Raw genomic sequence first — 22,149 nt, 5'->3', positions numbered from 1 at the left:
AGTTTTTCGTTTTTTGGAACTAAGGTCCGAGAAGGGAGTGACATGAGGGGTAACAACAAAGGAGGAGGAGGATGGAATATTGACTTAGATTGAGAAGAATTATCCGAATTTGACTCGGTCGGAGAAGGAGTATCCGACCTCCCCGAATCGTGAAGTTTTAAGGCTCGAGCTCTAGTGTTCCTCTTGGCCTCTTGAACTTTCTAGTAGGTCTTCAAACTAATCTTCATTTTTTCTGCACAAGAACATTGAGAGTTAGAAACAACTCGGAGAAAGAAACAAGTATCTACAAATAATAGCAATAACTACCTAGCTCGGTACGAACATAACTCGACTTTCCAAGAAGAAACTTCTTCGTATCAAGGTTTGGAGTCCATCCCCAAGCCTCTCAGAAGAATTCTACAAATAGTCTCCTCAACATCATCAAAATCTACCAGGTTATACTTAAATACAGGAGTGGACTCTACCTAATATAGTTGGAAGCGAGGTTCATTACTTTCATTAAGGAAAAATGGATGGTGACACTCAACAGCCCAAACCTTAAAAAAGAAGTTTTTAAAATCAGGGAATCACTCATCGAAAATAGAGAATACTTTCTGACCTTATATAGCTTGGAAAGAAACCCATTGTTGTTTATTGGTGGAACTGAAAGGTCTTGTGAGCTGAAATAAGAAGAAAAAGATCTTCAAAGAGATCGAAAAATCAAGCTCACGACTCACGAGCTGGTAGATTTTCATAAAACCCCAGGAATTTGGGTGAAGTTGGGTGGGAGCCACTTTACTGAAAGACAAGACATCGATTTCAAAATCAGAAAACGAAAAAACCACCCCAAGTAGGGTAAAAAGGTAGTCATACATGAAGAGAAAGTGGGGTTCCGATGTGGTAACTCGGTTAAAACATACTCGGTCTTTCGGGTTAGGGGCTACTATTTCATACTTCTCCTCGTCATCCTTAAAGATACAAATCCTATGGTGTCTATGAAATTCATCTACAAACACATTATCTACTACAGAAACTGTAGAAAGGACCGAAATATCTATCCATTTCGACAACTCCTTGGGAACCTTGGACTATATTCTCGAGACAATTGAACAAGACATATAAAAGAGATATACCTACATTATAAAACAAAAATCATCACTACAAGTCGAAAACTCATGACTATAATTCGGAAACAAGTAGAAGGCCTTTTTTCAGACAAAAATCAACAACAAACATAGAAGGGGCATTCCCGGGAAAAGAAGAGTGACATTGTTTCTAAAAGCCAAACAATTTCATTTAGGGGTATCACAACACACAAAAGAGACAACAATAGTATCATAGCAGTGCAATAAACTAAAAAAATGCAAAAGAACCAATTTCTATGAAAATGTGAATGCCAAAAAGCTATGGAAATAGCATGTCCAAACACGAAAATAGCAAAATCCACAAACAAGATTTCACATTTATGCAAGATTTTTTAGTTTCTAATCTAAAACTATATGCAAGAAGCAGTATACAAGGTAAATAGCTAACCTTTTTTCAAAGAAAGCAAGAAAAGATAAAATACAGCAAAGCAACAGACGATTCCCTTCAAAAGTAAACACTCGTTCTTCAAAAGAGGAATGAAACTTCAATGTAAGAAGAGAAGATGAAAAGCTTGAGAGAGAAAAGAAGTGAGTAACTCTCAGAAGAAGAGGAAACGAAAAAGAAGAATGAGAAAGAGAGAAAGGTATTTATAAGAATCAAGGGGCAAAAATGTAAAACTCTCTCCCTCATTTAAAGACGTACACCGTTACCAATGTAACCACACCCAACGTGTCAAAATTGAAAGCCAACCGACGCAACGGTTGACTTTTCAAAATCACATATGGTTTTTTACTCAAAAACGGAGACCTAAAAAAATCCAACGTGATAATCCTACTTACCAACACTTATCCGATTTCTCACATGCTTGAGTACGACCTGAATAAAATATCAGACTCAAGCAAGGACACTGTTCATACCCTGACCCAAAATTTAAGTCAGGCTCAAAGTAGAAAAAGCCTAGAAGGCAATTATCGAGTAGCCGACCTCCTAAGAGGTCGAATAGAACGCTACCAAGTGATAACTCCCTCCTAAAAGAGTTAAAACTAACCCCTACTATCTCTCACTTACTTCTAGAAGAGAGACCTCAATAACCCCTGAATAAAGGGGACAGTTATCTACCAATAATGGTGGAACTATTCCAACGGTAGTTTTTGGTTCATCACCTATAAATACACTGACACTCCTCATGTATACTTAAGATCCAATCTAATATAAACCTGCTGGAATCCTTGCTAACTTAAATATCAGAGTGTCTTGCAGGTACCACCCCCACCTCCTCATGAGAAACTCGGACGGCGGCACCTCGGCGCAAGACAAGTCGAGCGTAGACTCACTCGAAGTCTGGACCTCACGTCCAGTCCCAAATACAACCCAATTTCAGATAATCTTCAAAATACATACCAAATTTTTAAAAAAAAAATTATATTGTCACTATTGTCTAATAAAAATAAACATTAAAAATTTGTTATTTATTTTAAAATTTAAAAAACTAAAATATGTAATATTAAAAAGCTCAAAATTAATTTAAATAATTACTCATAAATAAATAAACACAAACGCACACCATAGAGAATAAAATAAATGTATTACTCAATTTTTGATATTCATATATAAAAAGTCATTCAGGTAAATATTTATGTGTAATTGTCTTTATACAAAATTGATAATTGAAAGTTATTAAATAATAATTTAATCAAATATATTAAATTATCTAATAATTTTCAACTAATAATTTTACATAAAAATAACTCCATGTCAATTTTTACGGATTATTTAATTTGTATAACACACTAACTAATTCGTCACGTACAGTAATAAGTACGTATTCTGTTTTGAGAGTCACTTTCATGAGCAAAATAAAACACAAATCGATTCTGATCAAAGATCCCATTCCCAACTGCAATGTCATTTAAATTTTGTCAGTTCGATTTATAAATCCATCCATTTGTCACATATACGAAAGCAAAGTAGCAAATAATGACACTAAGAATATGATAATAATGCATGATCAGGTTGGTTGAATGTTCCCATGTCTTTGGCGATAAGTTTAATTAATGTTTATTTATTTCATATTAAATCAGGCTTATATCATATGTATATATATGGTAACGGCCTGCAAAATGCATGTTTTTGGATTTGGAATGACTGCTACGTTACAACTGTGTGGAGGTGCCATATTCTTAATTAAATCTCAAGCATTTTGCAGGGGGTAATGCATTATTTTATATAGTAATAATCATAATTTTATGTATTGAATATGGATATATTTTACATGATGTTTAATGGTTGACTATAACATTTCTGATCTACTACTAGTGTGTGATATCCACGGTTGTTGCAGCAAAGAAGTTGTACGACATTTACATTTTTTTTTCTTTCTCATCAGTTTAATTTCTCTATGTTTCAATTTGTTTTGAATTTAATTTTTTGTTTCTATATATTCTGTCTATACTTTTTATTTTTTATTTTTCTACTAGATGCTCAAGAGGTCAACGATCAAAAAGTCAGTTTGTTTCTTTCTTTCTATATTTTGAGTTAGTTTTGATGTGATTCCATAGTTATTAAATTACCTTCTTTTTTTTTTTACTTGAATCCGAAAGTTTTGAGATTCCATTGATAACTAAACTCATAGATGTGAAACCCACATTAGTTCGTTAATGTGGGTAGTTAGAAGCCACTTATTTAAATCTATTCAAACTTTTACAAAATTATTATTCTATTTTAAGTAAGGAGATAGAATGCAGATCATCTATGGCAAAGTTTGGTATTTATACTACTTTTAATCCCACCAATTAAGACACAACACATACATTTAGTAATTGTTTTCATTTAATTTTAATCTTAAATTTTCATCATCATCATCTTGAGCGTGACCACACCAATCCTTTCACAGCCTTAGCTTTGCCGACAACTCCTCACATACATACAAAAAGATGAGGCTCATTCCAAATTTATTTGGAGATTAAGATTACTAAAAAGTATTAAAATAGTTGACACATTTCATGTTTTAACTAAATAGACGGAAAGGAAAATATGAATTGTGATACATGATTGAGAATATTTATATATGTTATGTATACACAAAAAATTAATTATTTGTATAAAATATATATTAAAATATAAAAAAATAGAAAAACAATGATGATAATAAATAATGTGAATAATAAATTTAAAAAGAATGTAAATTAAAAATTAATTTTTTAATTAATTATTTAATTTTAAATTATTAACAATTAAACACATTTACACTACATACGATTATTTCCAATTTTACCATAATCTCTCAATATCCAATCCACACCTAAAACTTGCAGTTGGTGCCGGAGATAGCCATTCCAACGCATCATAATGCCGCCACTCTCCTAACACTGTTCAGATGCAGTCGAAATACCGCTGTCCGTGTACACCGCCGCAGCCTCACCCCATCGCTGTCCCCCACAGTCTGTCGCAGCAGCCGTGAATAAAAAGAAATGGTTAAAAATTAAAAAATAAAAATTAGAATTTTTGGTGGGATAAAATAATTGAGAGTAGAATATTTTTTTATTTTGTTGGACTTAATTTGTAATCTATTATTCACGTTGTTCATAATTTTTATTGTCTATCTAATTGAACTAATATATCTTAAAAATAAATTAAATACGACATATATTTATATATAAATACAAATCTTTTGTGTTTTCGTAATATTTTTACAAAATGATATAAGCTTATCATCAAAAGAGACATTTTTTCAATAATAAAATGGGATAATCAGAGCAACACTACAAATATTACAAACTAAAAGGCCTCAAATAATCTATTACTAAAAGAAGAGCTATTTATCACTTATCTATAGTACTTTGAAAAAGATATACTCAATACTCGTACAAGGAAAGGCAAGAAAACTCTCCATCAAGTTACTATTTTTTTCCTATATCCAATATTACTGCTTAAGGAAAAAGGAATATTCAACTATTTATATTATACATTTATACTTAAAAATTGACATATCCTTTTCCTTTTCACTTTTTTTTTAATATGCTTTTCTTTTTTTTTAGTCATGATTATGCTTTTAATCTTAAAAACCTCCCCCAAGATGTTGGACTCAAAAAAGGCCAAATCATTCTCAGAAAAGCCCAAACCCGGCCCATTCAGCATCGCCAACGAGTCGGGGCGAAGATGCAACCGAAGACGACGACGTCGAAACCCGAAACGGCGATAACGACTTTCTCGACGATAACGACCACCGCGAAAGCGTCTCGAGCTCCGAAACACTTTGAGATTCCTTATCGGGTTTCGCAAACCGTTTCGAACCCGCCTTCTTGCTCGACAATCTCCTTAGCAATGGCGAGAAGAAGCAACCAGCCGACACGGTTTCCGGTCGGGTAATAAGCGGCCGGTCGAACCTCCACCGGTCGGACCGTACTCTCGGACTCGACCGAAAGGATCTGGTCCGCGGCTCAGCCAGGGAAAATGGATATAACCCTGCCGGAGGTGGCCTGAGCTTTGGCGATGGTGGTTCCGGCGACTGAACCTGTGGTTCTTGGTGGTCGTGGTGGTTATGGTAGGTATGATGGTTGTGGTGTACTGGTACACCAGGTTTTATCTCCCACTTGAATGGAACTGCACCTGGCTTTCTAAATGAACCATCTTCCACACCCATTCTATTCTAGAGAGTAAAAGAAACTTAGGATTTGTTTTTGTTTATGTGAGTGAGGTGCATATTTATATGGTGGACAACTAAGTTACAAGTGAGGGGCACGAGTGTGATTACTGTGTTTGTGCGAGATTGAAGGCATGGATTAGTGTGGGACTTGTTGCGGGTCCATTTTGATTTTGAGTTTGTTGACTTCCTTATGTTAACAAGGCAGCTATGTTAGAACATTACCATGTGAGTAAGCTTTTATGTTCTTAGACTTTTTGCTACACGTTGTAAAGGTTCTCATGGTCATGGACGTGGGTTCTTATCATGATTTCAAATGTATGGAAAAATGACGTTTCCTACTTTAAAGGACGTAATTTTCTCCAAGTTTTAGTTATTGTTTTTGTCTCTTATAAGCTAATTAAAGAGTTCATAACTCAATAGTCACTACAAAATTTGAAGGTTTAATTCAAGGTTATATGATTTCCGTCTTAGCAGCCTTAAAGGGTGGTATAGTTCATTGTACTAATTTGCATGGGACACGATTCAAATTGGTCAACAAGAATAGACATTAAGTGGTATTAATGAAAAAGTTGGACCACGTTTAATCATTTACTGCAATAGTACAATGGGTCGTTAAGCTAAGCTAACAGTTGCAGGCGCTATTAATGTTTGAAAGTGGGGAGAACAGGAATAAATAGCAGCATCACAATTCACAATTACCTTCATTGCTGGTTATGAGCACTAGAGCAGGCTACTAATAATATTGCCATGCAATAATCTTAGGCGTGCCCACTAATACTATGTTGAGTCCGTTCAATTGATTAGAATTTAAAAGTGTCCTAGACTTGTAGTACACTTATTCATTTCTTTTCCTATTATGCTAGTTGTTTAATAAACCATTTGTATGATTTAAGATACTGCATTGCAATCATTAATTTCACCAGCTGTAGCCTTAATTTTGTACATAAGGGATATCATATAATAAATGTTAGGAATGAATGATTCAAAACAAGTAAAAAACCGGAGTCCAAATCTTAGTTTAGTTTCATAATATAGATCCTCTAATTGACCCCTTCTAGATTTAACCAGCTATCTATCATATATCTAACTCCCATAAGCAAATCCTTCCGGCATGTTACAAAAAGCTTGCATTGTAGTGCTGACTGTGTCAAGAAGCTGCAAGTATTCATCAGCACCATCAACCAGACACTGCAATTCCACGAGCAACTAGTGAGGAATCGTAAGCATCACACAATAACAATGATGCATTTGAGTAAAATTTTGAAGTTCTTACAAAGGTAACAGAAAATATTATGTGGTATTAGTGTATAATTTCTGAAAGCAAAAGGTCATTTTGTAAGTAACCTTATCTGCTTCTCCCAGCTTCTTGGCGATTCTTGCTTTCTGTTCATCTGATATGTCATCTTCAAGAATGGCCTCAAATAACTGAAAGAATCAAATTGATTCGTCAAGTTAGGATTTACTGGAATAGTTAACAGTAAGTAGAGTTATTGACAAAAGAGTTGTCAAAATAAACTGGCAGAAACAAGACCTGAGTTAGTATCTGAGAGGCTGGATATCCCTCTGCAATGAAATTGTTTACTTCCTTGTTGGCTGAATCAAAATTTCCACTTTTGCATGCTTTCAGAATTGCCTCCACTACCTCTGCTGGAACAACCTGATAGATTGGGATTTTAGAAATAACACAAACATCATGTTGAAATTTGAAAATTAGTTACTCCTGTAGAATAGTAAACACAACAAAATATATATACAGGAAGGCACTTCAAGCAATAGACGTAGATAACCGATGTTTCACAAAATGGCATGAATTGCAATTTCAGAGATGTTTGATATCAATATCAAGTCATAATCCTATTCATTTTATCCATGCTATAAAAAGAGCAAGGAAATCATTTGCTAAAAGGATCAAATCCCTTGCCCTTCGGCAAATAATTATGTCAATATTAAATATCAAGGTGCATGATCAAGCTTTCCATACACTATACGAAATAATACATGTAGACAACTTCAATTTAATATCTATATTTTCTTTGTATACAGAGACAGAACAAGCCAAATGAAATTAGGGCCTCTGCCACAACATACCCCAGATACTGAAATCAGGTCCTCTGAAGAAATGGAAGATCCAAATAATCGAGCCGCTGACTGCAAAATTAATAATAGGTTATTTGAGAAATAGATGCTATTTACTCAATCATGGTCATTAATGTTTCAGAGATTGATCATCACAAGAAAGCAGGAAAAAGAATGTAAAACCTTAGAACAAAGAACACATTTACTTTCAAGACAGCCTTGATTTGAGAAACAAATTATCATAGCAATATTTCTGTACAGCTACATTGCATAAGAGAATTGCATTTTATTCAACAAATTTGTTGAAGCAGGGGGAAGAAAAAAGTGAAAGAGAAACCTACAAGGAACCAATTGGAGACTCCTTTGAAAATTAGTGTTCAACAGATGAATATGGCCGCAAAGAAATGATCATAAAACTCTCCTCTATTATCAGCCTGGTACTTTCAGTCTTGTGGACTCTCATTATATCTTTCCACTAAATCCTCTTATTGAGGATTATAAGTTATTATTATATAAAAACAAACATACCCATAATTAAAATGGTCTTTCATTGTAATTTACCAAAAATAATAATCTTATTTAATAATAGCTATCTATTAAATTCATGAATAATTTGATGGTTACAAGTCCGTTGGTAGTGTCAAGATTGAACCATAACCAATTAAGATATAAAGATGTATACATACACAACTAATTCTGAGAAACTGGTTCTATTAAACAAATAACAAATAAAAATTAGAATAAAAACAAACATTATGGAAAACAATTAAAATAAGTGAAATATGTTTTAATTGATTGAAGAAAATAGGAAAAGAAAAACTTACATGAATAAAGAGTAAGCACAAGCTATAATAATAGGGGAACATCTCTCACCTGCAAGTATGTGATAGCCCGACGAAGATCTCCTTGAGAGATAGAACTCAGGGTTGAAAGAGCCTATAGAAGCAAATGCACATAAAGTACTTCAATAAATTTCAACATAAACTCTATGAAATATATCACAATGAGACTACTTAGGTTCCCCACCTTAGCATCAAGATTGAGTCCTTCTTCATTGCAAATGTACAGTATTCGGTTGCTCATGATCTCTTCTGACAATGGCTTGAACCTGAATTTTGCACACCTTGAAGCCAGTGGTTCTATGATCCTACAAAAAATTTACAGTTTTTTATTATACACAATCAATGGGTCACGCATTCTAGATCAAGACACACAAATTACAAAGAACAAATATCTTAGTTTTTATGAAAGATACATTATCTAAATGGTGCATACCAACAAGAAAAAAGATCCTTGTATCATTTGAATGAAATGGGGAAAAAAGTTGATTTAAACAATAGCAGTTATGTTAAATTATATATTAATCATGGCCACATTAAGTCTCCTTGGTTCCTTGATGATGTTACATATAAAAAACCAACAAGATTAATCAGAAAATGGTAACATGGAAGATAATATACCTGCTGATGTAGTTGCATATGAAAAAGAACCGAGTAACTTTAGAGTAAGTTTCCATCGTTCGTCTCAGGGCATTCTGTGCAGCAAATTATAGGTGATGTGAAAAGTGAAACCAGTAACCACAGACACTTATGTGACAATTAAAGTTAGAAAATAAAAAAATAAAAATGTAAATATGCAAACATGCCTGAGCATCTTCAGTCATTGAATCTGCCTCATCCAAGACAATAATCTTATATGGTGGACAAGGATAACCACTGAAATATCGAAACACCAAGGAACAGTGAGGAAGGCATACACACCAAACCGACAAAATTTACCATTGTAAGAACAAGACAGCCTCAAATCTAAAAAACAAAATCAGGTCTAGCATACCCCTTGTGCTGAATAGTACCAACTGCGACGGCTGCAAAATCCTTTATCTTGGTGCGAACAACATTAATCCCACGGTCATCACTTGCATTGAGCTCCAGCACCCTAGACTTGTAAAGCTCAGGCCTGTGGAAAACAAGCATTACATTACACAACATAGTTGTCACTTGTCACACATTAAAGATACTACCTTTAAACATACCAATTCACAGAACAAACAAGACCGAAATATTTTCAACAATAAAAGTTCCCTCTTCACAGAACATAAAACCCTAAGCAACAAAACAGCAAGTACGAATAAGAAGAGCTGGAATTAGAGTGAGATAAGGGCATACCCGAAAAGCTGGTGAGCTATTGCAAGAGCAGTGGTTGTTTTTCCGGTGCCGGGGGGTCCATAGAAGAGCATGTGGGGGCACTGCAATGCAAAAATGAAAAAAAAAAAAATAATCATAACCAATAAATGGAATTACCAATGGTTTGAATACGTAGAAAAAAATGGACAAATAAAAAGAAGAGGAAGAAAAGGATTACGCTTCCAGTTTCGAGAGTGTTGGTGAGGACACGAACAACTTCTTCTTGGTGAGCTACGTCTTTCACTTGTTTTGGTCGGCTGATACAAAACAAATTGTGAGTTAAAACAGATCAAAGTCCAGTTTTTCTTTTTCTCCCACAAATTGTGAAGAAGAAGAAGAAGAAGAAGAAGAAGAGTGAGAAATTGGTACTATTTTTCGACCCATGGCTGAGTGGATTGCATGACTGGCGCCATTTTTTTTTTTTTTTCTCTTTCAGTGTTCTCTTCGCAGTTGGCACTCCACTCCACTGCACTCTGCTTGTTTAGCTGCTATATATGTAGAGCTCTTTTCCCGCTACTTTGTCAAGCGTATAAACGCACCGTTTCGTCTGCGAAACCCAACTTACTACGGATTAGCACAAGAAAAATGGGCCACTAGCCCCTACCAAAAACAAAAAAGAAAGAACGAGAGTTATGACCAAAAACCCAATACACGAGAGACCAATATTATTTCAGTCTCTTTATTTAAAAATAAATAAATATATAAAATTGAAAATTCAACTCTTTTGTCCAAAAAATATAAATAACAAAAAATTATTAAATTTGGATTTATGAGTTGGATCCTAACTGTTTTTTGAGAGAGATATTATTATTAAATCCAAATAATTAACTTTCTATTTGGAGAGAGATATTATTCTTGTAATGCTAATAAAAAATTATATGTGAAAATAAAAAATAACTCGTCAAATATTTGTGTATGTTTAACTCATTTTTAATGTACAACTAATATAGTTGAATTTTAATGGATCAAGCATTCAATGTTAATTTAGAATGTATTTGTTATACTTCGAATATGTATCTTCATCTTTATAAGGGGCAAACTTATTGTTCAAACGTTCACTTTCCCAATAATTAACCATGACAATTATATGAACGCAAAATTGGCAACATATGAGCGCCAAGTTGGAGTATTGGACTAATACTTGCAATCCCAGGTGTGACTATGGCGTGTGAGCAACTTTTAGTGGGAAAGGTTCGAATCCTCCACCTTTCATTTTATATTGATAATTTGTGATATGATCATGGATAAGTGCAACTGGAATTTCTATAAAGTGTAAATTACAAAATATAAATGATTACCTATATACCAATTGATTCTGGGGATGATTTGTTGAAGCAAATTAAATAAAGAGAGATTTAGAAAAAAAAATTAAAGGTAAGTAACTTTGGAGAGAAAACACTTCTAGCATTTTACCAAAAAAACAAAACACTTCTAGCAATAGCCAAATAAGCATTAAAAAGAGCAACATCATGATATTTGCTTATAGAAGTAATAGTGTTCCTTTGTTATGATTTACCAAAATAACTCAACTACATTCTAGAGAATAACTATACAAACAAGGTGGGTAACTTTTAAAACTCAAAAGTCACAATAAGAAACTCAACAAAGATAACCTTAACCTTCCTTTTAAGGAAATAATTTGTTATAATAAACTCAAACGATAGGTTGAGTTAAAAAATATTCTCTTATCAAATTATAATTGATCATTGGTTTAATGTCCTAAATCATAATTAACAAAAAAAAACCTTGTTTTATTGATTTAAATGTCAGAGGGAGATCAAGAAATAATGTTATAATTGACAATACATGAATCTTCTAGGCATTGGTTTTATGTCATCTTTTTCTTGAAGTACAATTTTTTTTTGCCCAAAGGTAAAAAACCTATGAAAGACACTGAAAAATAACACACACAAACCTAGCTAGCAGTCATTTGATGGGGGCATAAGAAAACTCATTCCCTTCATAGTGAAACATGGAGTTGAGCAACAACTGTTATCAAATCACTGTTAGCTTGGGAGTTGGGAATGCTGATAAGAACCCTTGCACTCTAAAACCTAAAGTGATAGAATTTACTAATCTGATGCATCCTCTAAAACCTAAAGTGATGGTGCTACATAATTATTCAGCACTAAAACATAATCCCTATCTGAACTAAAAAGTAGAGGAACCAAGAAATAAAAGAACAAGAAGCTACCAGCAAAGCAAAGGCCCTAACCCATCCCTAAACCGATAAAATCTTATCATTTCCGGGCCACAACTATGAGACCTGACAATTTTCTTCATATAATGAAAATTCTAAATTATGTTATTAAGGTCCAAATTTAGTACAACAACTGATCAAAGGAAAGCAAGCAATTTCAAGGGAAATAGCCTATAAAGATGCAGCAAATCCTTTTACACAGTGCACTTATTACAAATGGTTAGGCATTTGAAATGCTGTATGTCCAAGATCCAAAAAGGATCAAAAGATAAACCAAGAACATTACATTGTGTTTAATGAAGCTGGATCAGCGAGCCTAAATGACAAGCAAAACAGAAGCAAACTATAAGGCCTTCCTCCTTCCATTTGTCTTTTAGTTACACTCAAATGACAAGCAAATCAGAAACATACTAAGGCTCCAACATGCTAATTAGTTCATTCTTAGTAACAAGGTTTAATCACACAAGCAAATTAAGGTTCTATTTGGGCAGAAGAGAGCACAAAGATAAAAGAGATATAGCGTTGAATTTAATTAGTTTAATCACACACTGTATTTTCATCTCAAAGAGGCAAAACCAGAACTACTCTAATAAAATCAAGGTTCTGAGAACCGGACCAGTCATCAAACCGCTCAAATCACTGGTTCACTGGTCCAACTGGTCTAACCGTAGTTCAACCGAAAAAACCGTTTTAGAATAAAATAATAAATAAATTATAAATAAACATCCTAGAATATAGAAGCAGCTTATGAGTGACTATTGAAAGAAATGCCAATTCAAATAGTACAAAGCGTGAAGATATCAGATAATACCATGATATATTGAAAGAAACCCAATAAACAACACTATAATCGCTGTTCCAAGAAGTCCTGAGAAATGCAAAGCTAAATTAAAACAGTAAATACAGAAAGTAACATTTCAAAGAGAGATAACAAGTATATCAATACTCAATACTCAATACTCTTAATTGTTATTATCCTATTCCGCAACATATGCAAGCTATAATGTACAAATACTTCGTTTCTACTCAAATATCTGTATCATAGGCATATCTGCATCATATACTATTAAGTTAAACTTCCTAATTGTGACTATAGTTTTGATAAAATGGCTGTATTTACATATTCCTATTTGTGCAAAACGCAAGGCAAGACTAGCTAGCTTTAATTCTCTTACAAGAAACTAGTGTAACTTGATAAACAACAATGATAAAGCCATGAAGAGATTCTATTAGTTCCTACTAAACAAAACAATTAGATCAAAACTAAGCGTGAATTTTCAGTATTAAGAAATCAACTGTATCTCTTGAATCTCCAATTCAATTATGCCAGTAATCCAAAGAGTTGACTTACTATACAATGAACAATTGCAGAAATAGAAGGAAAGATGAAGAGATACCAGAGGGCAGATCTTGTTCCTGTGAGTGTGAGCACGTGCTGACGCTGCAGAAATCCTTTTGCTGGTTCAGATTGCTATTTTCCTTCTCAGTTCTGATAAAGAACATTGACAATTGAGAAAGATGATCAATACAACGCAAGTGAAGAGTGAAGAGTGAAGAATGAACATTGACAATTGAGAAAGATGATGAACACAGCAGAGCCACAAAACACACAACAGCACACCAGAACCCAGAACCCACAGCAGCAGCAGCACAGCCAGAAATTTAACAGCAGCACAAAATTAATACTACCAACAGCATTCAGCATTTAGCATTCAGCAACAAAAAATATCATTCAGCAACAACCAGCATTTGATTTGATTTCCTTTTTTAGCATTCAGCAACAAACATTACAAAACAGCAACAAGGAATCCCTAATCACACTAAACCTGAAATCAATAAAGCTAAACAAAAAGTTCAATAGTGATTTGATTTCCATTTTTAGCAGCAGCAAGAAAATTTCAACAAAAATTTCAGGAATTAAAAAAAGAGCAGCAACACAAAATCAATAATTTGATTCTCCATTAATCCATTCACAATTTCACATTCAAAAATCAGAGCATAAAAGGAAGAGAAGAACCGAAGAAGTGAAAGCAGTGCCACTAACCTTCGACGGAGACACGGACGGCGACCGGCGACACGGCGGCGAGCTGCTCCAACCTCGAACAGAGAAGCCAGGGAGGACGGGGACAGGGGGAAGGAGGACGCCGAGCTAGAAGAGAGGGCCTGGGCTACAAGAGAGGACGCGGAGGCGCCGACAGCACGGACGGCGGCGGCACTGCGGCAGAACCGTTGCAGGGAGAACCTAGGGTTTTGGTTGGGTGATTTTGAACTTTGCTTCAGAGTTCAGAGGGATAGTGATTCACGAATAGGGGGCGGGGGGGTGTTGGGGGAAGAGGGGTGAGGCTGAGGGAGTGAGGGCTGAACGTTGGTTTTTTTTTTTTTTTTTTTTTCTTTTAAATCAAAACGGCGCCATTTATCAAGAACCGGCTGGTTACCGGTCCGGTCCAATTAGCCGGTTTCCTGCCGGTCAACGGTTTTTTAATGGCCGGTTATTTGTAACGGACCGAATTTTTATCATTGACTCTCGGTTGAATCGGTTTGACCGATCGGTCCGATCCGATTTTCAGAACCATGAATAAAATAGACGGATGAACAAAGAAAATAAAAAATTGAATTAATCCAAATTGTTAATAGATCAAGTTATCAAGATTCAATAATCAATAATCAATTAATCAAAAGTGAATATCTTGAAAGAGGTAGCTACCGAGACTAGGTGAGTAGAGAACATAGCAGTAGAAGACAAGAGGAGAGTAGAGTTCAAACTTTGCAGCCTCGCCAGAAAGAGAACACAGAGTAGCAGCCGGCGCAATGAAGATACAGGAGTAAAGCTGGTGAAAAAGTGGCAGTCGTTGGAAAGTTTGAGAGAGAGGTTCAAATGGATAGAGGGTGTGTGAGACAGAGCGAGAGACAGAAAACTTTGGGAGAAGATTAAGTCATTAAGGACTGGGTTGAATTGAGAATGGGGTGAAGAGAGCAGAGGCACTTAGGCTGTGAGGCAGAATGGCTGTGTGGTGGTGGGTGTGGCGGACTGGCGAGGAGCACAAAGAAGGAGATGAATTGGAGTTAATGGGTTGGGGACTGGGTTAAGGGCAAGGTTGCGAGCATAGTTATCAGAACCGAATCGGTAATAGACCCGGTCATAGGCTACTGGTTCAACCAGTGGGTCATTGATTCATCCGGTTGACTCGATCATAATTAAAAATATACAAAATGATATAAATAAAATTAAAATCAAAAGTTAAAATACATGGCATTACAAACATAGTAATAATAATAATAATCAAATATCAATTCTTAAATATAACTAACGATACAAAAAGAGATAATAAACTAGTGTCTAGTACAAAATACTTTCTCAATTTAAATGAACAAGAGCGAGCGAAATATAACACAATCAGTAAATTAAATCCAATGGAGATCTCAAAGTTGACATCTATATCTTCATAGGATAAATTTAGAACTTGATCAACATTTCCCTCATTTTAAGTTGCATATATATCTTCCATAGCATTGTTATTCAATCCATTATTATCTTGATTATCGAAATTTAATTTATCAACATTTGTGTATTTTTCACAAATCAATATCAAGAATAATTCATAATAGCAATTGACAATTAAAATGTTCAAGCAATTCAACTCATAGCAATAAAAAAACAAAAGAACAGGGCAACAATTCAGCAAATTAGAAACAAAAGAACAGTAATGTTATCTAGCAATAAAAAAACTTGCTCAGTGATATGTTCAGCAACAATTCAACTCACAACAACAAATTTAACTCAATGATAATTTACAACAACAAATTCAACTATGATAACTTTTCAAGTGTAGTAAAAATTTACAGTAATGAAATACCATGAACAATGAAGAAATACCATTCTAAATCCCTAGTATTCAGCTTCGACAATTCTAAAAAACCACATAAAACAATAATAACCACCACCATAAAATTCTAATTTCACTGAAAGAACAGGGCCGAAGGAAGCACCTGGGACCGACAGTGAAGGAAGCTGACTGTAACACCCTAATATACAGATCCTTATGCTCGAGTCATAAGTCAACGATATTATGGTGGTACGACTCAAGGTGGAATAATAGTAAGAATGTGTGTGTGTGTGTGTGTGTGTGTGTGTGTGTGTGTGTGTGAATAAAAGAACTAGTAAATGAGAAGTCTGAAAGGAAAATAAAATAAAATCGCGAACGAAAGGACACTTTCGTAAATAGATAGCAGTCGAAAGGTAAAACGCGTTCGACAAACGATAAGAATCAGATAAGGACAAAATGTATATAGATAACATAAGTAAATAGCCACTAGTCGCGACCTGCGAAATTTAGGCCGGCTAGGATACAGAAATTTAATACTAGATTGACAACAGAATTTTCTATCTCTCCCAAAGATACATCATCGCCTCTATAGGCAAGCTTCAAATTAAACATTTACATAACTCATATTGAAGGTTTTTCAAAATAAAAAGGAGAGGTTCTAAAAGTATAAAACAGAATCAAATAAACTTCGCCGTCTTCCAGAGAAATCCAGCTCACTGCTGAGCACCAGGACCTGCATCTGAAAAAATAGAGAACATATACGGAATGAGAACCCCCAACCCATGGGTTCCCAGTACGGTAAAAGTTCCAAATAAATACAATGCAATATAATAAAAATTCACTAAGCATCTTAAACTTCTTACCTCATCATATCCATCCTAAGTTCTCACTAATCCATAACTTGGTAACTATCATAGGGGATTCTAATTCTAACCCAATATTCTTCATACTTCCACTACCTTCCAAGTGAATAAACCAAGAACTGAATCTTCAACTATTTCTTTTCTTCCACAATCCTCTAAAACACCAGTAGAACCACAGACAAACAAAACAAACAAAGCAGACACAAGTAGAATATAGCTACAGCAGGTAGCAAATATAGCAAGTAAGCATAATAATTACATAGGCAAGCCCAATTAATACACAATCAAATAAATCACACATATGCATATAATGTATGTCTATCCTACTGGCCGTGAGCTCACGTGTCGGTTAACTACCAGAACTCGACACACCCGGTAGCTAACCTGGATACCGTCTCTCGACTGTGCATCTCCAGGAGGCATAAAATCGGGGGATTAGTGTCCTACCACCTTGCAAACAGAGAGAAAAAGAATGTGAGGAAAAAACATCAAGGAGTTAGTGTCCTACCACCTTCCTCGCATCCCACAAAACATAACCACAAGGAATGCGGGGAAAAAGAATCGAGGGATTAGCGCCCTACCGCCTTTCCCACATCCAACAATCATAATCTCATTTTAATCATCGTGATTGTTTTTAACATAATCCAATCAAAGTGAATGTGGGGAAAAAGAATCAAAAGATTAGCACCCTACCGCCTTCCCCACATCCAACACATCATAATCACAGAAAATGCAGGAGAAAAAGATCGAGGGATTAACGCCCTACCGCCTTCTCCACATCCAACACATCAATATCATCATTACGTCCATTTATTCTCCATAATTAAACTCATTTTTCATAATTCTTCTTCCCTATCTCATATCCAGAGCAAGTGGACATCGCCACTGCCTACTACCCTGGGCCACAATCACATTTATTTACAAACCAGCATTCTCGTTACATTTTTCAACGTACATCACCCCTTCACAATCTTCCTTCACTCGCAAGTTATTATCCTCTCAACGTTCAACTCCTTACCTATAATTAAATTTAAGTTTAGGACACTGGAGAGTAAAAATAGAGGTTTAGAAGTTTAAAATTATCTTTTAAAATACAAAACTCACTTTGCTGATTTCAAGAACCACGCGTACGCAAGATATGCAGAGTGGCAAAAATGTTGAATGTTGTGGAATTTCAGTTTTGCACTCCGAACTTCCGACGCGAATAACTTTTTCATTTTAAAACATTTTTCATTCGTTCTTCAAACAATGTAAAATTCACGGACCCAATTTTCATATGAAAAGGTTTGAAAGAATTTGGGGGTCCAGAATCACCGTTATAGCTCGCCGAAGTTCGTCCAAAAATCATATTTTCACCAAAGTTCTCAAACCTCTATTTTCATCAAATCACAACTCAAAACCAACTTTCTATACTTATAAACAGCACCAAAATATACCATATCACATCAATACAGCCCCACATTCTACCACAACCAATCATACCTCAATTTCTAAACAATCTCATACAAATCCATCAAGCTCAACTTCAATAATCAACAAAACCTCATGTTCAAACATTTATATATTTCTATCATTCATTCAATTCATCATCTCATCAAATCACCAATCATCAATCATCAACCACCACTTACCGTTCTTACCTCTTTCCGGCCTCTGACCCAAATTCACGGCCTCCGGCCCAATATTTCATCAAATAAACTCATAACCACATAATTCACTATCCAATACCAATTTCAATATTTATCCATACATCCATTGCACATATAATACTAATCAATCATATCATTCAAGCTTAATCCTAGGGGCACCTAACCTAGGAATTTACATCATATCACACGGTACTTAAATGAAACTTAAACCGTACTTCTTGGAGCCAAAATAATTGAGTCTTTTCTTTGGAAATCTCCACCAAACATTAGCTCCAAGCCCCACCAAATCTCCAAAAGCAATATCAATCTCCCAATTGTGTATCAAAATCACCCAATACTCTAACATAACCAATTTTCACACTTATAATCAATCTAGAGTTCATGAAATTAATAAATCACTAGGGTTTGGGAATTTTTTACCTTTTCTCATGGAATTGGTTGATAAAACTCATCAATAGCTCATACTAGAGTACCCCTAAATAACCAAAATAATAATATCTCAACATACACTTAACCAAATTCGAATTCAAAGAGGGAAAAAAAACTGGGCTTTGAGTTTCAAAATAGTCACCACAAAACTTAGATAGAATCGAAGAAGAAAAGAAGAGCAACGCGTGACCACAAACGGCTTGTCAATCAGAGCTCCGTAACTCAAGTTACGGTGGTTTGAATGTTGGTGAGTTAGAGTTTGGTGTTCATCTTCTTTTCTCTCTTCCTCTCAAAGTATTTCACCTCAAATGAGGGGTGAAATGCTGAATGTTGGTGCTTTTATAGGTTGAGTGAGTGGGCCTTGGGCCCAATTGTAGTCCAGGTACATTTGCTTAGTCCGTTAGCCCAACTTTGGGCCAAAACGTTTAAAATTAGAGTTTAAATCCATACTTTAAATATTTTTACTTTTCCAAACTAACTTTTATCTTCTTACCCTCTTTACTCAAAATTAATTTTCTCAGACGCAGTACCGAACAGACGTAAGCCAATACTGTCGGCAAAAATGTTACTTTGTATTTGCTGAAAACTATGTTTTACGACTCAGAAAATCCACTGAGTCCAAATATCATATTTAAATTATCAAATTTCGATTGCTAAATTTTCTAACCATATTTTCTCATATTTAATTTATTATTTATTTAATTTTTATTTATTCGGAGTTTTACACTGACCAACTGAACTAACAGCCAAAACAAGAAGACAACGACCTCCACCACCCAAGGGACCAGATGCTGGTTCTGTCTGCTTCTGTCGCCGGCGAAGCGAGCGTAGGGAAGGCGGAAGTGAGAAACCGGAGATGAAAGATAAGAGTGAGACTGTGAGTGACAGAGCTCGAGCTTGAGAGAGAGACTAACGAGACTCATGACGAGAGTGAAAAGAGACGAGGGCTTCGGGGCGGGGTGATCATCACATTCATCAGACTAGGCATTAACAAGGGGTGGGGGATACTGAAACGACGTCGTTTCGGTCTCAAAAAAAAAAAAAAAAAACCGTGACCCAGTCCGGGTTTTGTAAACCACTTTACTAAAAACCAAGCAGGTCAATCCGAATTCCTATAGATCCGATACTTAACCGGTTCAATGAATGGTTCGGCCCAGTTGAATTTCTGGTCGAACTGGCTGGATCGAGCCAGATTTGATAATTATAGTTGTGAGTACTAAATCAGTCAAGTGACTGATTTAATGGATCAATGGTCCAATTAGGATTGAACTGTAATTGAACCGATTTGTTTAAATATAAAATAGTTTTTTTTTTTAATTTTCTTACTGTTTCTACTACTTATTCCATCTTAGTGTTGAGCTTCTTTGTTTTAAAAAAAAATTTAAAATTTAATATAAAAATTTAAATATTTAAATTCAATAATTTCTAGACAAATAAAATTAAAAGTTTCACCCGCAAAAAAAAATCACATGTGAGGACTCAATTACTATATTTTGGTAAAAGATGAAAGTCTAGTACAATTGAAAATGCTAAAGCACTATTCAAGGATAACTACTAACCTCTTTGAAAATAACATCCTCTACTTCTTCTTCACTTAATTCTGAAAGACATAAAGAGGAAAATATAAAAATTAGTCATCAAGCCATCTGCCAGACACATTTTTATTTATTAAACGTTACAAGGCTTGTGGCAAAAGAATCTTTACAAACTAAAAGTGTAGATTTTTTAGGAACATTTTCTCCAATTTTTACAGCTTGACATCAACGTCTTTTTTCACGGTGATTGGTCTAAGGATGTTTACATATTACTGCCTCCTAGAGTGCCATCTTCTCTGCCCAACCAGTGTTGCAAGCTGTTGAATTTTTAATATGATTTTCGCTAATCAAGTCGAATGTGGTACAAAAAATTATCCGTTTTTTCACTTTCTTTCCTTTTTTTTTTATGATAGCTTGTTTATTAAGTTTAGGAGAACTGAAGTATGTATATTGTTAATTCATGTAGATGATATTGTAATTATTGAAAATTCTTTGTCTAAAATAGCTAACAACAAATGTATTTTAGATAAGAATTTTCAGATTAAAAACCTGAGCACATTAAAATGTTTTTTTGGAATTGAAGTTGCATATTTTGTAAAAGAGATCTCTTTATCTTAGCATAAATATTGTTAGTTTATTTGGATGATATTGTAATTATGGAAAATTCTTTGTCTGAAATAGCTAACATCAAACATGTTTTAGATAAAAAATTTCATATTAAAGACCTAAGCACATTAAAATATTTTTTAGGAATTAAAGTTGCATATTTTGTAAGAGAGATCTCTTTATCTTAGCATAAATATTGTTTAGATTTAATACTGATTCTGTTTGTTGGGTGCGAAATCTACTTGTTGAGTTAAGAAATTAATTAGTGATGACAAACATTATTTTTGGACAAAATAAATAATTAGGGTTGATTAATTATATTTACTTATTACTAATTGTTTATTGTTGCAGGCCAAAATTCCATAGCCCAAATGGAATGAAAAACAATCAGCAAGGTTGATGAGCTGAAAGCAAAAATCAGAAGTCCAAAAGAAACAAAGCCAAAACAGGTTGCTTAATGGAAATCCAATCCAAGCCCGTATCCATCCCACAAAGCTTCTCTTGTAAGATTGAAGTCTTCATTTTTTCAATGTGCAACGTTCCTCTCCTCTCTGACCAAGTCAAATCAGAACTTCAGAAAAGTAAGAAAGAGAAAGAGAGAGAACTTCCTCATCAAGCTAGTCACCAAAGAAGCAAGAGAGAGAAGGATTAAGCTTGAAACACAGAAATCTAAATCAGAAAATCCAAACCAAATCAAGCTTAGGTTATAGGTAAATCATTTCCTCATACATGCAACTCGGCTTCATCTCTTCTTCCCAACTCTCTGCTCTATCCGAAATGGGATACAAGGGAAAGAGGATTTCTGTTCTTCTCTGCTGTGTATCTACGGTCTCAAACAAGACTTGGGGACCAAGTTGGTTTTCAAAGGCTCAGATCAAGTTGACCATTGGAAAATTTTTATGGTTGCTGGTTTATGGTTTTCGGTCAAAATGAAGAAGTCAGAAGCAAAGTTTCTACTCTAAAGTTTAATGAGAAAAAGTGATTCTGTGGGTTGGTGAAGCTCAAGGCTCAAGGTGTTGACCTTGGAAGAAGAACCCAGCAACATGCAAGGAGATAAAAAGAGGTTTGCTGTTC

General features: G+C 34.7%; 2 protein-coding genes across 2 annotated transcripts; both read right to left on the bottom strand.

Moving 5' to 3' along the window:
- Nucleotides 1–4,772: 4,772 nt before the first annotated feature.
- Nucleotides 4,773–5,901, bottom strand: LOC112767391 (uncharacterized). Its single transcript, XM_025813252.3, has one exon. It carries the CDS (start codon nt 5,705–5,707, stop codon nt 5,171–5,173), a length of 537 nt encoding a protein of 178 aa, XP_025669037.1. The 5' UTR covers nt 5,708–5,901; the 3' UTR covers nt 4,773–5,170.
- A 693-nt stretch (nt 5,902–6,594) lies between these two features.
- On the bottom strand, nt 6,595–14,536 carry LOC112766116 (replication factor C subunit 2). Its single transcript, XM_025811975.2, has 14 exons — nt 14,214–14,536; nt 13,567–13,658; nt 10,339–10,516; nt 10,148–10,226; nt 9,952–10,031; nt 9,620–9,742; nt 9,432–9,501; nt 9,247–9,320; nt 8,813–8,933; nt 8,660–8,722; nt 7,799–7,858; nt 7,242–7,367; nt 7,055–7,135; nt 6,595–6,898 (listed from the first exon to the last, which is right to left on the bottom strand). The coding sequence occupies exons 3-14, from the start codon at nt 10,380–10,382 to the stop codon at nt 6,794–6,796; spliced, it is 1,026 nt and encodes a 341-aa protein (XP_025667760.1). The 5' UTR covers nt 10,383–10,516; nt 13,567–13,658; nt 14,214–14,536; the 3' UTR covers nt 6,595–6,793.
- Between the last annotated feature and the right edge of the window lie 7,613 nt (nt 14,537–22,149).

Source organism: Arachis hypogaea, chromosome 17, assembly GCF_003086295.3.
Source record: "Arachis hypogaea cultivar Tifrunner chromosome 17, arahy.Tifrunner.gnm2.J5K5, whole genome shotgun sequence".
Lineage (NCBI taxonomy): Eukaryota > Viridiplantae > Streptophyta > Magnoliopsida > Fabales > Fabaceae > Arachis > Arachis hypogaea.
This window is presented reverse-complemented; position numbering and strand designations above follow the sequence as displayed.

Coding starts and splice junctions, on each gene's coding strand:
- LOC112767391 (XM_025813252.3), bottom strand. CDS start 5,707: ATGGGTGTGGAAGATGGTTCATTTAGAAAGCCAGGTGCAGTTCCATTC.
- LOC112766116 (XM_025811975.2), bottom strand. CDS start 10,382: ATGGCGCCAGTCATGCAATCCACTCAGCCATGGGTCGAAAAATA. Junction 9,743..9,951: donor ATAGCTCACCAGCTTTTCGG/GTATGCCCTTAT, acceptor TGTTTTCCACAG/GCCTGAGCTTTACAAGTCTA. Junction 8,723..8,812: donor GACTCAATCTTGATGCTAAG/GTGGGGAACCTA, acceptor TTGCTTCTATAG/GCTCTTTCAACCCTGAGTTC.